This window comes from Phodopus roborovskii, unplaced genomic scaffold (genome assembly GCF_943737965.1).
Source record: "Phodopus roborovskii unplaced genomic scaffold, PHOROB, whole genome shotgun sequence".
Classification (NCBI taxonomy): domain Eukaryota; kingdom Metazoa; phylum Chordata; class Mammalia; order Rodentia; family Cricetidae; genus Phodopus; species Phodopus roborovskii.
Window position 1 is genome coordinate 146485 of NW_026125906.1, and position 15108 is coordinate 161592.

General features: G+C 39.8%; 1 protein-coding gene across 5 annotated transcripts in view; it reads right to left on the minus strand.

Moving 5' to 3' along the window:
* Positions 1-15106, minus strand: part of Pfkfb1 (6-phosphofructo-2-kinase/fructose-2,6-biphosphatase 1) — a 70217-nt gene extending 55111 nt beyond the window's left edge. For 2 of the 5 annotated variants that reach the window (XM_051178953.1, XM_051178949.1), the window contains exons 1-3: positions 14921-15106; positions 14248-14347; positions 13225-13356 (exon numbers count right to left, since the gene is read on the minus strand). In XM_051178953.1, coding sequence (XP_051034910.1) covers positions 13225-13315 — 91 coding nt within the window. In that variant the 5' untranslated portion in view covers positions 13316-13356; positions 14248-14347; positions 14921-15106. Of the gene's footprint in view, positions 1-8505; positions 9077-13224; positions 13357-14247; positions 14348-14920 lie in introns of those variants that run through there. The other 3 variants (XM_051178952.1, XM_051178950.1, XM_051178948.1) reach the window with 3 other exon arrangements.
* Positions 15107-15108: the final 2 nt, after the last annotated feature.

The following is a 15108-nucleotide window of genomic DNA, read 5'->3' on the forward strand; positions in this document are numbered from 1 at the left end:
GAGATCCACAATCAGGCACCAGGCAAAGCTCTGGGAGTCCAGTCAAAGAGAGAGAGGAAGGAATATATGAGCAAGGGAGGTCAAGATCATGATAGAGAAATCTACAGAAACAGCTGAACCAAGCTCATGGTAACTCATGAACTCAAGACTGACAGCCGTGGAGCCTCCATGGGACTGAACTAGGCCCTCTGCACGTGGGAGACAATTGTGAAGTTTGGACTATCTGAGGGACCCCTGGCAGTAGGACGAGGATCAATCCCTGGTACTTGAGCTAGCTTGTTGGAGCCCATTCCCTATGGTGGGATGCCATGCTCAGCCTTAATGTATGGGAGAAGGGGTTGGTCCTGCCTCAACTTAAATGTGCCAGGATTTATTGACTCCTCATCAGAGTCCTTATCCTTTGGGAGAAGTGGATAGGGATGGGTTGGGGGTAGGCAAGGGGCAGGAGGAGGGGTGGGAGGGAGAACTGTGAATGGAATGTAAAATGAAATTCAAAAAAATGAAAGTAATTTTAAAAATTATTTCAAAAATGGACCAAAGACCTAAACAAAGGAACCAAAACTACAAAACTCATAAAGTAAAATCTAGGCATAAATCTTTGTAGCACTGAATTAGTTTCTTAGAAGTAATACTTAAGATCTTAGCAAGAAAAGAAAAATAATTATGTTGGACTCATCAAAATTAAAACAATTGTATTGTTGATAAGGTACTGCAACCAAGACTGACCTCAAACTTCTATACTGTTCCAAATTAAAAGTGTTTGTACTTCAAAAGATTCTGTAAGAGCCAGTCATGGTAATACATACCTGTCCAACCAGAACTAGGAAGATAGAAACAGAAGGAGCAGAAATTAAAGTCCAGCTTGAACTTCTCTCCCTTATCTCATTGGAGAGAGGTAGGGAGCAAGGGAGGGAGGGAGCTTAAGGAGGGAGACAGAAAGACAAGATACTATGAGAGAAGTGAAGAAGCCAGGTATAGAGATTCATACCTTTAATGCTATCACTAGAGAGGCACGGGCAGAAGGATCCTGAATTCAAGGACAGACTTGACTACTCAGCAAGATCCTATTTCAAAAAAAGTGAAAAGAAAACTCATAGGTAGAGAGGAAGCTCAGTTGGTAAAGTATTTGCCTAACATGGAAAAAAGTCTAATATTCTATGCCTAGCACCACATAAATTGTGTATGGTGGCCCATATCTGTCATCTCAGTATAAATTAGGAGGTAGAGGCAGGAAGATGAGAAGTTCAAGGTCAAGCTTGTTAATATCAAAGCCAGTCTCCCATAATACTTGCCAAAGAAGGAGGAGGTAGAGGAAGAAGGGAGAAGAAGGAGAACAAGAAAAGAAGGGGAGGAAGAAAGAAATGAAAGAGGGAAGGGAGGGAAGAAAACAAGGGAGGAAAGAGCAGAGGGAAGGGAGGGAAGGAGAGGGGAGGGAAGAAAGGAAAGAAAGGAAGAGAAAAAAAACAAAAAAGAACAGAAACCCACAGAATGAAAGTAAATTTTGTAAATTGCATTTTTGATAAGACACTAGCATTTAGTACTTAAAGCACTCTTATAAATCTCAGTGCTTGGGAGGCTAAGGAAGGAGGATTTCTATGAGTTTTAGCTCAGTTTGGAATACAGAGTGAGTCCTGTCTCAAAAATGAAGAAATAAAAATGGCTTGTCCAGTAAAGGTACTTGCCCTTAAGCATGAAGACCTGAGTTTTATCCCTGGGGCCCACATGGTACAAGGACTCCCACAAATTGTCTTCTTACTTCTATGCACATGTATGTATGTACATGAGCACAAGCAAATAATAATTTTTAATTTTAACAAAAGGAACTCTTATAAATAATTCAAGAATAAATAATCTAATTAAATTAAAATGGGCAAAAATCCTGTTCAGAGTTTTCTCTAAGGAAGATAGACAAATGGCCAATAAGCAGATGAAAAAAAGAATAAGTCAGTAGTCATTATACAAATGCAAATAACAAAGAGAGGTCACATCATATCTTCCAGAATGTATATTATAATTTTATATAACAATACAAATGTTCATGAGACTATGGAAACACTGAGATCCTCGTATATTTCTTTGGAAAATGAGATATGATGAAATCACTTTTAAATACATTTTGGCAGACTACTCAGAACACTGTAGACAGAGTTTCTATGATTCAGGAATTCCACTCCTAACTAAAATGAAAACGTATGTCCATATATAAATTAGTACATGAATGTTCATGACAGCATTATTCAGAGTAGTCAAAAGTGAAAACAACCAAAATGCTGATCACTTTATGAATTTATGAATAGAAAGTGGTATCTTCATACAGCAAGATAATATTTGGCTATAAAATTTATAAACATGCTACAAAATACTTTAACCTAGAAACATGCACAACAAACCACATCAAACATGAAAGGCCCAGTAAATGTTCCTATTTCTCTAGAATGTCTCAAATAAACTAATCCATTGAAATGGATAGTAGGTTAGTAGTTGAAAGGGGTGGATGGAAGCTTATAATAGGAAAGTACTCTAAAGAGCATAAAGTTCCTTTTTCTTATAAGAATTTCAAAATAACTAGTAGAGAGGCTTTGAAATGTTTTAACACAAATATGTGATAAATGTTTGAGATGATGAATAGACTAATTAACTTACCATTCACACTGTATACATGTACTGAAATATCATGCTGTTTCCCATAAATATGTAGTTATAAGTCTATTAAATCTTAAAATGTTTTTATTCTTCATGAATTTCAATCATGCATATACTGTATTTTTTATCATATTCATTCCCTTGATCCTCCAACCCCCTAAGGTCCCTACAATTTTTACACACAAATTTTAAATGTCCTAAAATTAGTGATGATAGTTGTATAACTACATAAATACACATCCAAAATCATTTTATTATACACTTAAAATGGTGAATTTTATGTTATATGAATTGTTTATCAAAAGCAAATTTTGATGTGTGTGATAGCACATGCCATCCTAGCACTTGGGAGGGAGAAGAAGGTGGACCTCTGAGAGTTAGAGGCTAGCCTGGTCTACAGAGTGAATTCCAGGACAGCCAAAGCAACTTAATAGAGAGACTCTGTCTCAAACAATACAAAACAAATTTTAAAAAGTAAAATATACTGGGCAAATATGAAACTTAGTAAAACTGAGTATAGGTATATTAATATTAAAGGAAAATAAGATAGCAGGGCAATATGACAACAATAACCAACTATTTGACACTATCAAAGGTATAGCAGTGAAAAAAAAGGAAAGGACATGAGTGCTCCTAGGTATGGTCGATAAAAGAAAGAGCACAGGCAGAGGCAGAGACATCTGGGAGAGTCCAGAGTGGAAATAACCAGACTTGAGCTGGGCCAGGTGTGAGAAGAAGAGGGAGGGATGGATGGAGGGAGGGAGGGAGGGAGAGGGGAATCAGGTGTAGCAGACAGAAGGCCAAAGGAACAGAAAGGCAGGTAACCAAAGTGTCTGGATTACATAGGGAAAAGCCTCTGGGGGAAGGGCAACTCAACCCCTGTGCCTGAGAGTTCGGGGCAGAGGGTGGGGTATGCCAGCCATCCCCTGTAACAAGTTGGAACTGAGGGATGATGGGAGAATCTGGCTGTCAGGTCCAGCTTTGATATATTAAATAGGCACCTCAGCCATTTGTCCCAGGTTTGAAACTGACCAGCAGTCTAAATTTATTTGTACCAAGCTAGCAAAATTGGCAAATTATTAGGAGACTTGAACAAATTTTCCAGAATGATAGGCAGCCCAAACTCCAGTAGAATATTGGAACACTTCAATCATATTAGCAAGCAAGGCTTAAGATAAGCATGCCACAAAGGTTAAATATACAATCTTTTCAAGTGCTCAGAGAATAGCTACCAAATGCTCCATAAAGCATATCTCAAGGAACTGAGATCACACAGTTTGTTTTCTGGCAGGAATGGAATTTGAGTGGATACAGCAATGGCAATGACCTATATAAACAGAAGCTGACTCAAGGGCTGGCACTAAATACAAGAGGTGTCCTGTTGTTCCCAAGCATTAACCTCTTAGGTGCTACATGACAATCAGTGGGATCCTAGCAGCTCTGGAATAGAGACTAAACCAATGCGGGCAACTGGGTTAGTAATAGACTAAACAAAACTATGGCAGTATCTGGTTAACAAATGGTCTAGAAAGATTTATGCATACATAGAACACAAGTCTGGTTTAGTAGGCCAACTTCAGATTAAAAAAAGAAAAAAGCCCTGAAAATAAATGAGATGAACACCTGTTAGTTAAAAAAATACTAATAGCTATGAGAAATAATTAAGAAATAATTAAGCAAAAGATAAGAATACAGCAGGAACAAACAAAAAAAAAAAAAAAATAAAGCTAACACAAAAATAAAAACCCAAAGCTGATTTTTTAAAAGAATGATACAACTGATAAACTGTTCACAAGATTTGTCAAGGGGAAAAAAAATCAAAAAACAAAAAAACCAAAGGTACAAGTACATAATGTTGCTAGAAAACATATTGTGTGAAAAAAGTTTTTTCAATAAAGAAATAATAAATGAACCTTATTTTTAAAAAGAACATATAACAAGAAAACAGATTTTTTTTTTAAAAAAGATGCACACACAAATTTTAAATAAACTTGCAACTTGTGAAATACAAAAGTCCCAGAAAATCATAACTTAGCAAGTCTAACACAAGCACAAACAGTAAACAAAACAAGCTACATAACTTTCAAAGAAACTGTAACAGTTAAAAGGTTTAAAAGACACACTAGGACTAGACTGTTTGATCTGGAAGTTCTGCCAAATATTTGAGGAACAGATAGTTCTGGGACAAACTCTGTCAGAGATGGAATGAAAGAAAATAGTTCTCACCTCACTGCATGATGTTAGTATAACCTTGACACCAAAACCAGAAAACTACAACATGAGAATAGAATCTCTCCTGAAGAAAACACTAAAATATTGAACAAAATTTTAGGGAACTAAATTTAGAAGTACTTTTATGACTTGGGACTGCAAGATCAGCTCCTAGTAAGGAAAACCATGTAGTACAGAAAAAGTTAAAATTAAAGTAATCATGCTATATTTCAATAAACACAGAAAAACCATTTCACAAATTTCAATACCCACTCTCTTTTTAAGAACTATGTCAGATCAGGAATAAAAAGGCACTTCCTACCTTCCTATCTTCTTAAAAGATATCTGCCCCCAAAACTACAGTTAATCACTCAATGGTCAAACTTTAAAGAACACTCCTTTTAAAATCAGGATCAACCAATAAATGCACATTAGTAACACAGTTTTTAAATATTGCACTGTTGTGTGTGTGTGTGTGTGTGTGTGTGTGTGTGTGTGTGTGTGTTTGTATATTTTGGGGGTTGGGTCTTAGCAATGTATTAATATAATAAGAAAGATATTAAAGAAATCATAAGGATTGCTGGGAATAAATAAAAGCTGTAATTTTCACAGAAATTATCAAAAACAATAAGAAACACAATTTTCTACAAAATTACGGTTTATAGTAACAATAAAATATGAAAAAGTCCTTAAAATGATGTGTAAACCCTTCCTAGAATTATAAAATGCCACTCCAAATAACATGAAAAAAGTCAAAATTTCTCAAGACATATGTTATGTTCAAGGACAATTAAATATTACAAGATGGTTATTCTCCTCATACTGATTGTAATTCCAATCAAACTTTAAAAATATGGCCTCTCTAGCCCTAGTCCCTACTTCACAGGACCTGTCAGATCTACATGACCCCAACTGGATGGCATTCCCCTACATATTGTATTGTGGTGGGGGGTTGGGAGGGGAGGGTGTTTAGAGTGCATGGGAGAGGGTAGAGAGGGCAAAAGGGAGGGAAGGAGGGAGGGAGGGCTTGGGGGGAGGGAGGGAGGGAGGGAGAGGGAACTGGGATCGACATGTAAAATAATAAAAAAAAAAAAAAAAAAAAAAAAACGCTTTGACTCCAAAATTTAAGTTGAAGAACAAGTTACTGGGGAAAAGTATTTCTATTTTTGTTTCCACAGAAAATGAAAAGATGTGGATTCCTTCCAGACTAATGTGGTTTGATCACACCAGACCGCCTGAAACAGAGTACAAGCTGATCCTACATTCCAAACAGCGGGACAAAACAGCCCTACAGACTACAGCTAGGATATCTGAATCTTCTTCGAATCCCAAGACAGCGCCCCTTACCAGCAGGAAGTAGTTTGGAAAGAACAACGCCCAAATTCCCAAATATTGTGTATAAATGTTTGTTTTCATTTAATTGGACTTTGTTATATAAAATTAAATAAAAAATACTCTATATGCATAAAAAAAAAAGAAAAAAAAATATGGCCTCTCTGTGTGTATAACTTGAAAAGATGATTCCAAAATTTATGGGGAATAGCAGTTAGTCATGAATAGCCAAGATATTCCATAAGAAGAGCAAGGTGGAAGAATTTACTAAGATAAATGGCACTATTGTTTAAAGCTAAAATTTCAAAATTACCTAATGTGCATCAATAGTTAAGATAAACTACAAGACAGTCACAAAATGTTATAGTGCACAGCAAGGAAAAATAAGCAAGCTATGAATACACACACGGCTCATATACATACAGTGTTGGATAAGAAAGTACAGCTATCCAATCACTATATACATTTAACAGTCAGAGCAAAGTTAGTGATTCTAACTCCCATAGAGGATGGCATAAGTATAGGGTGAGTCAGACCTTTCCAGGGTCAACAGTCTGCTTACCTATCCTGGAAGGAAAGACCTTGCCAAAGGCCCTGGCCTCAAAATTCAGTTCATCACCAAGGAGTGTCTTGTGAAAATGATCATTTACAGGGAGGGCATCTTTCCTGGCTCAGGCCAGGACTTAACACTGGGTATGATGGTGAATAAGAGTAGGCAACCAAATTTTTGTTTAATAACATTTACTGTTACTGCTACTGTGTGCTTCTGTGTGGCCATTCTTCTAAGCATGTTACCCACTTCAGCTTACCTAATCCTTGCAACAGCACTGTTAGCAAGATCAGTATACAGGTGAGGGAACAGAAGCAGAAAGATGCTTGTCTATGTTTACAAAGACAGGAGGTAGGACTCAAAGCTACACAGCCTTACATCTGGTAAGTATGTATGAACAATTAAGGAATTTGGAACTCAGAATTAAAATAAACACATATTTTTCTATTTTGTGTGGGGTTTGTTCTTATACCATTTTTTGAGATACAGCTCTGCTGGCTGAGAACTTACAGTGTAGCTAAGACTAGCTCTCAAACTTACAGAAATTCCCCTGAATCTGCCTCCTCAGTATATTAGTCAGATTTCACAGGAATACAAGGAAGACCTATGCATGCAGAAAGGATTCACTGCTTGTCAGCTAAACCCAGCAGAATCAAGAGTGGCTGGATGGGTAAGGGTGGAATGAGGTTCTATCTTATACAGACTCCTACATCTCCAGATGACTAATGAGGACTGCTGTTGGAGAGAGCAATGGAGAACACAACATGGGGATTTATCCAACACTCTGCTTCTTCTGTACATATCCTACATTCTAATCTAATATTGTATATCTTCCTGGAACTGACAAGATGAAGTATTGCCCCCAGAATGCCTTAGGCTTACCCTCCTCTAACATTAAGAGTCCAGCAGCTTCCTCAGAGGTTGCTTGACTCAGAGTTGCCCCAGTTCTGCTGTCCACAGATGTCTTATCTCTAGCCCCCTTCTGCTCCCTCAAGCTGGGCTGGAAACACCTTGTTGCACGATTATCCCCGGTTATCTTTGAGAAATGGTATACTTCAGTTTCAAAGCCTATTTCCAAGCTTTGCTTACTTACTTTCCCTTGGCCCCTGCTCCTTAAAATTTCCAAGTGAAAAATACACCATCAGACAAGGCTTTGTGGTACTGTCTTTTCCCTCAACTCTTCAGAATAGCAAGACTGTCTATAAATGTCAAGGCCAAGAAGGCAATACAGGAGCCCAGTACTCCCAGCCCAGGCAAGTACAGACTTATTTTTAAAAGGACAGTGAAAGAGAAAGGGCAATGCTGACCAGTGACACAGTAGTACTGTGGACTCAGCACCTGTCCTTTGAGAGACAATGCCCAAAACCATTACCTTAATTCACCCTGGTATAAATTAAACAAAATCCATTTCCAGATCCTTCATAAAAGAAGCCAAAATAAAATATTCCGAATAGTATACTACACTAGAACCCTCACATTCTAGACAAGAACCATTCCAAACAAACTCCTGATTCAAGGGGGAAAGCCCTTAGTCAGGGGTCCCCGTAGTTTGAGTGGTATTTCTCTAATGCTCATTCTTTGTCTTTTCTATCTGCTTTTCTTTCTTACTTCTTTATCCTTTCTCATATTAGCCTCTTGTTATGCTCTAGCTATCTTATTCAGTTGCTCATCTATTCCAACTTCTATGTGAGGGCAGGAGTGGATGGGAGCACCATTTGTTCTTCTAGACCCACCTACCACCACCACCCACAATTGTAAACCCCACTTACAGCCCCTTCGCCGTTGCAGCCCACTGCTACTGCTGCTGTGTGGAATCCAAATCTTCTGTAACCTGGTTTGAGTGAGCTCTCCCATCTCTTGAGACATCTTAGGCGTTGCAGCTAATGACAGCACTGCCCACAAGGTATTGGACCTCACTTCCTATGTTCCTAGCTGCCCTTTCTGTTGTCGTGGCCACAGCAGCAGGTGGGCAGGTCTGAGACAGGGGGATGCACTGGGTTTCTGAGCCTCTCACAGACTATCTCCAACTCCCTCTTTTCCTTCTGCTCCCGTATTTGCAAGTGGGGATGTGGGTGCTGAAAGCCAGAGGCTAGGCAGAAGTCAGTAGAGGCCTCTGAACTCTAAGGACTATGTACATAGAAGATAAGTTGGAGCCCAGCAAGGAAGGCAGCCAGCAAGACAGCCCAGGTCTGACCAGTTACTTCCTGCCAATGAAGACAGGGCTAGTAGAGTATGCAAATAAAAGACCAAAGATCATGTGCTTACATCCTGTGTGGTGTGGCATGGCAAAGGTGATGGAGATAGGTTTCAGCTTTGAAATAAAAAAGGCCTGATTAGAATCATGAAGCTTGAACTCAGAAAGAAAGTCACACCAGAATTATAAGGGTCCCCCAAACAAAAACAAAAACCATAATGTCCCTAATTAAAAATGCAATGTTTTGAGCTAGCAATTTAAGGCCCAAACTGGAAATAGACTTTTACTACCTCATTGCTCACCCTACTCAAAAAGGCATAGCAAAACTGTCCTTCCCTGGAGTCTGCTGCCTGCCTCTCCACAAGACCTCTCTCTCTTTAAACGAGTTGTCCGGGGCACTCCAAAGAGATTTGCACTATCTGATCATCTTTATACGCTCTCCAGCCAAGGTTAAATAAATCAGAGTAAATCTGACACCTTGGGAATAGGAGTGAATGCAGCCATTGCTGGGCAGAGAGCCAATAAGTAAGCACAGTTCGCATGGCTGCCAATCCTATGAGATGACCCAGCAATAAAGCCATCACAATCAAACCAAACCCCAGCTAAAGCTCTTCATGCCAAGGTGTTGGGATAGGGGCTTAGGAGTGGAAACTTCACTGAGAAGAGTATGAAGGACAAGAGGCAATAGTCTCTATCTAAATAGCATAAATCCACAGGCTAGAGCCACCTCATCCAGATGTCCCCATTTCACTTGCTCCCACTCTTCTTGCCATTCCTCTGGTTATTTTGAGACTTTTATCTGTAGAATTTGTGCAACTGCACAGCTTGCCTGGAAGATGTCCAAGTGCCCTTTTACTTCATTCTCTGTAACCTTCCCACCCCCAACAAACCTCCAGTGATTGGATATTAGGAAGCTCAACTTTCTTCTACTGAGCTGGACTGTGCAAGGGCAATCTCTCAGGAAAAGAAATCTCCAGGCCCTGCCCTCAAATGCTCCCAGCTCCAGTCTGCCTTTTAAGAAGCTCCCTGAAGTATCTTCTCAGAACCTTAGTCTACACAAGGGTTAGAGTCACTCCAGTTGCTCTGTAAATACCATATAAGACTTTCAATACTAAAGCCTACATATCTATGTCAAGGCACCTACTGAGGCACAACAGTTAAGAACAATGGAATCTGGAGCCACACGGTCTGGGCAGAATCTCACTTTTGCTTACTTTTGGATCTGAGAAACTGGGCAAAAGACTAACTTTTTAGTAACTCTGTTTTGTTTTGCTTTTTCATTTAGTATATAAGGAAGGAAAGTAGTGCATATTCCTTCAGTGTTAGTGAAGATCAAATGTATTGACATACATAAAGAAACCCGAGGAATGCTAAATATATATTATTTCACATTGTTGTTTTCTTTGTGAAATTAATGAGTTGTCCTTCTTTTTTTTATCCAAGTAATCTGTAAGCTTCATCATGATATTATGAAGCAGGATTAACAATTACACTGTACAGAGTTCCTGAAACTCAATTAGAGAGGTAGTCATTTTTAGTTTCTGTTAACTAAGTCTGGCATAGAAAGTCTCACTTATTTGCAGAACCTAAAAGATGTTGGTAAGAAGCAGAGTATAGACTAGTGGGGAAAGGAGAGGGGAAGAGAGAACAATAGGTCCAGGATTCAAGTGAATAGGAGGAGTAATTTGTGATATTCTAGAATACAGCATGTAACTATGGTTGACAACAGATAATTATATACTTCAAAGTAGCTGGTATAGAAGAGAAATGATAAATATTGCGGTGATACATATGCCAAGTAATCATTATATGCAATATTAAAGTATCATACAGTACCATACAAGTATGTACAATTATGTGTCAATTTAAAGGTAAAAAAAAAATGCCTAGGTCTTTCAGATTAGCAGAGAACCCCTAGAGTCTCAGAAATAGACTTTGCAAGACACAAGTCTCTTAATCCTAATAAGTCACACAGCTAGGGTAAGTCTGTTTTAAAGCTCTTACCATGACTGTGTGTGGTTTCCAATGCTCACAATGCAACATTTCGGTTATTTTACATGTTCATTTCAAACATCCATAGTAGCAACACAGGGAAATGGGTCTGAGGAGGGGATGGCTTGTCCAAGGTAATCTAGCCAAACACATGAACATATCTTTTATGTTTACAAATTTGTCCTTGTGACACTGCCAAGAATCAGGAAGATAATTTTAGTAGCAAGAAATCTGAGCTAGGCAGCCAGAAGGCTTGTGACAAGGTCTGAAAGGAACACTCAGGGTCCAGGTTTGATAACCTAATTTAAAAATTTAAACTTGCCTATGAAACTCTTCACCACTGTTACCAATTCTGAGCCCAGAAATTAAAAACAAACAAACAAACAAAAAAATCCTTCTAGAAATGCCTCAGATTAGCATTCAAACCTCTTGTAAGTCAAGTTCCAACCTACCTATTCAGTGTGCTACCCTTCAGATTCCCATGTTTAACCTGCACTGGCTGATTCACAGGGTACCCAAACACAGCTTTTGCTAAGCCTAGAGCATCTTCTATTCTCACTGAGCTCTGTCTTGCTCATCAAGATCTGTTTTAGTGTTTAACTTCTCTGAAAGTCAGCCTTGTAGCCTTGAGAGAGGCTTAATCTTTGGTTCTCATACTGCCCATGTGCCCCCAAACACAGCTTTTGCTCAGCCTGGAGCATCTTACATTATCACTGAGCTCTGCCTTGCTCATCAAGGCCTATTTTAGTGTTTAACTACTCTGAAAGTCAGCCTTGTAGCCTTTAGAGGCACTTCATATTTGGTTCTCATATTGCCCATGTGCTTCTACATTCCAAGGGTTCTCTTTACCTAAGAAGACTGTGGGCTCCTTGAAGATGGAGCCTGGATCCCTGTGATCTACTGAGTGTTCATCGCAGGTTCTGGTATAGAGGACACTTGTTCAGTGACCATGTTCATAGTCTACATCTCTCTGCTGCAGATGAGATAAACATGGTGATGAGAAGTCCCAGTTCACCATAGGTATTATAACAGCTTTCAGGGGAATGGATGGGAGAGCTGGTTTGTCTGAGGTAAAGAGTGGCATCTAAGAAGGTTTTAAAACTTTGGGATGTTATAGAATAAATAAAATTATGAAATTCCCTCTAAGGTTTATTGCATTGGTTATACACACAGGGTTCACTCAGCATCAGATTCAGTCAAGGCTAAAGGTTGAACCATAAATTTTAAAGAGAGACTATCTCTATGGAAGAAAACTATGAAGTTTGACTTTTGAAGACTCGCAGAGCCTGCTCCCACGTCCAAGTACAGAGTGTGGGGAGGAGTCTCATTTAAAGCATCAAAACAGTATATATGGGCAATAAAATCATAAATACGGTCTCTGTATTGGCAAGTCTTGAAATGCATGATTGTGGATGCATTTGTTACAGCTAAAAGGCTGACAGATGGCTGATCACATGCTTACGGGCTAGATTCTTAGATGAGTACACATCAGGACTTCTCTGATAGCAGCCACGCTGTCCCATTGCTCCTCTATTTTCAGACTCACATCTGGTCTGCAAAGCTCACAGCATTCTAGTCATAAGAGTGGCTCTTCGTTGACCACAGTCAGTCAGGAAGGAGCACACGTAGAGGGTTGTGGGTGGTACTACCTGTGGATGCCACATAAAAGCCAAGAGCACTAATCTCAGGCACAGCTTGAAAGTCCTGAAGTGTCTCCAAAGAGTTCTGGGTTCTACCTCCCCCACTCTACCCTTTCTTTATCATCAAGCCAGATCTCTGAGGGAAGTAGGCTACGGGTTTTAATTTATATTCTACTAAGGTGTCTATGGACAGCCAGAGAAACTAAAGAACTTGTCAAAGTTTCATAGCAAATCAACTCTACTTCATATACTAGGAGAGGAGAGGTCAGAGATACAGACTTTATTGTACATTTAAAAATGTACTACACAGCTGGAAGCTAGGCTGGGAGGATCAAACAATCACAGCCAGTCCGGGATACACAGAAAGTTCCAGGCCAGCATGGGAAACAGACTCTATTTCCAAAATTAAATGAAATAAAATGAAAATTGGAATTTCAAAGATAGTAGGGGATTGCCCTTTAGGCCAGTGTTCTACAAAGTCAAGTACAACTGGATTTTAAAATACTGATAGATTAGATACACACATCACCTATTCCCAACACTTCCATTCCCTTTAATATAGCTCAATCAAACTCATATGCAAAGAAAACCTTCCCAAGAGCCTGAAGCAAGGATTTTGACCTGTGAAATACCTGTCTATTTTTCCTTTTTTTCTCACCTACCTGTTCTCTTAGATGCTTTTTCTTCCATCGCTAATAATCCAATGGCTCTCCTGCATTTACAGACCCCCAAAGCAGGTCCAGTGAGTGGCATCAAATAGGAAACCCGGAGACATCCGTTGGTTCCTGGGAAGGCTGAGGAAGCACCCTTGTTAAGGGGTGTGTGCAGTGTTGAAATATTAGCTGCTGTAGCTGCCAAAGGAGTTCCTGAGCCACCCAGAGCCTTTTCACTTCAGTCCAACCATGTGTTCACCTTGCCCCAAAGGTCGGTACTAATATTAACAAGTTGCTGGAGAATGGGGAAATTAAAACCAGCTATTGAGGTGAGAAAGAACTGGATTTCCTTGGGGCTGAGCTTCATGTCTGACTTCAGTGCAGTATGGGCAAAATCCCTTGCTTGAAAGCAATCTGGCAACATGAGAAAAAAAAATGTTCATTTCCCCTGTCCTAGTTAACCCACTCCTGGGATTTGATCCATAGCCAGTAACTCCCAAAGCATGAAAAAGCTCAAGGCACAGACTTTTCTTAATTACAGTTTTTTTTTTTTCTGATGGCAATAACTAGTAACCTTTAAGTCCTCTGGGGATAGCGAAGTAGCTCACTATGGTTCTTCTGCAGTCACAGAAGATGATGGCTCTAAAACTGTGAAATTTTGAAGTTGTGTGTGTGTTCCAGTAATTTTCAGTAAAAAAATCTTAGGGTGGAAAGTTATACTTTGCCCTGGAAATTGGGCTATGACTGTTAATTCTGTTTCTGTGCTCTCAAAATAAGTCAAGAACCCATTGCTATTTCCCTGTTTATAGCCATCTGTGAAATACTTATTTCCTTATCATGTATTTGTGTCAAAGATGGCCACTGCATTCAGGCTGTGGCAGTCTAGTGACAACAGAAATCAGTGAGAGTTGTACTTTGTAGTAAATGCTGTGACAGAATGGACGAGAGTACAGTGGTGCCCACAGGAAAATACTTAAATGCAGAGGTATGTGGACAGAAAATATTAACTAAAAAAAAAACCCAATCATTTACCTGATTAAGAAGGGTTTAAATCTTGGCTCTACCACTTCTGTGAGACTGAGACGAATTAACCCAACTTCTACTTAGCTTCCGCGCCTTTTCCTGGTTTATCCTAAGAATGAAAGGACACAATGTAGACGGGAAAACCATCGCTGCATGGGGAGACAATACTATCCTGAAGCTTAATATTCCAGGCCTCAATTTTGCTCATCTGAGAAATGGAGCCAAATCCAAGTATGTGTTCTGTTTCATCCTTTACATGCCACGAGAGCCAAGACAAACATGGCTATACATGGAGGATTTGAGGTAGTCTCCTGCCTCCAGACTCAGTAAAAACAGAGGCCATCCTCCTACGTCTTTCGCTAGTAGCTAGGTTCTTAACTGCTCCATCTTTCAAGTGAGAAAAGTTCCCTTTGCCCCTGCCCATGGGACTCCAGGGGCAGAGGCCCCTCAGCCACCGCCAGGGGCCGCTCACTTAAACTGGAGTTCTGCCTCAGTGGGGGGCAGAGCTTTGGCTGAGTTTGTTTCCCCAGAGGCCCGCCCTTGACAAAGTGACAAAATCCCATCTGTAAATAACCTGACGCTTCAAGGGGACTTTTTGTGTCGAGAAAAGCAGTCAGACTCGGGCGTCCAGGCCAGGGTGTGGCCAGAAGAAAAGGAGCCCAACCAGGGACGCGTTTCTCACCAGTCACTCTTCCCAGGTTTTGGACTGGGTCTTGTTATGTTGCCCAGGCTGGCCATGAATTCATGACTGCCCCTGTCTCAGTTTCCTGAGTATTGGGGTTACAAACTTGTACGCCCAAGCCCGATTTTCCTAGAGCTTCCACCTCAGTTCCGTCTCCCGCCTGTGAGAACTGAACTCGAAGCCACGCC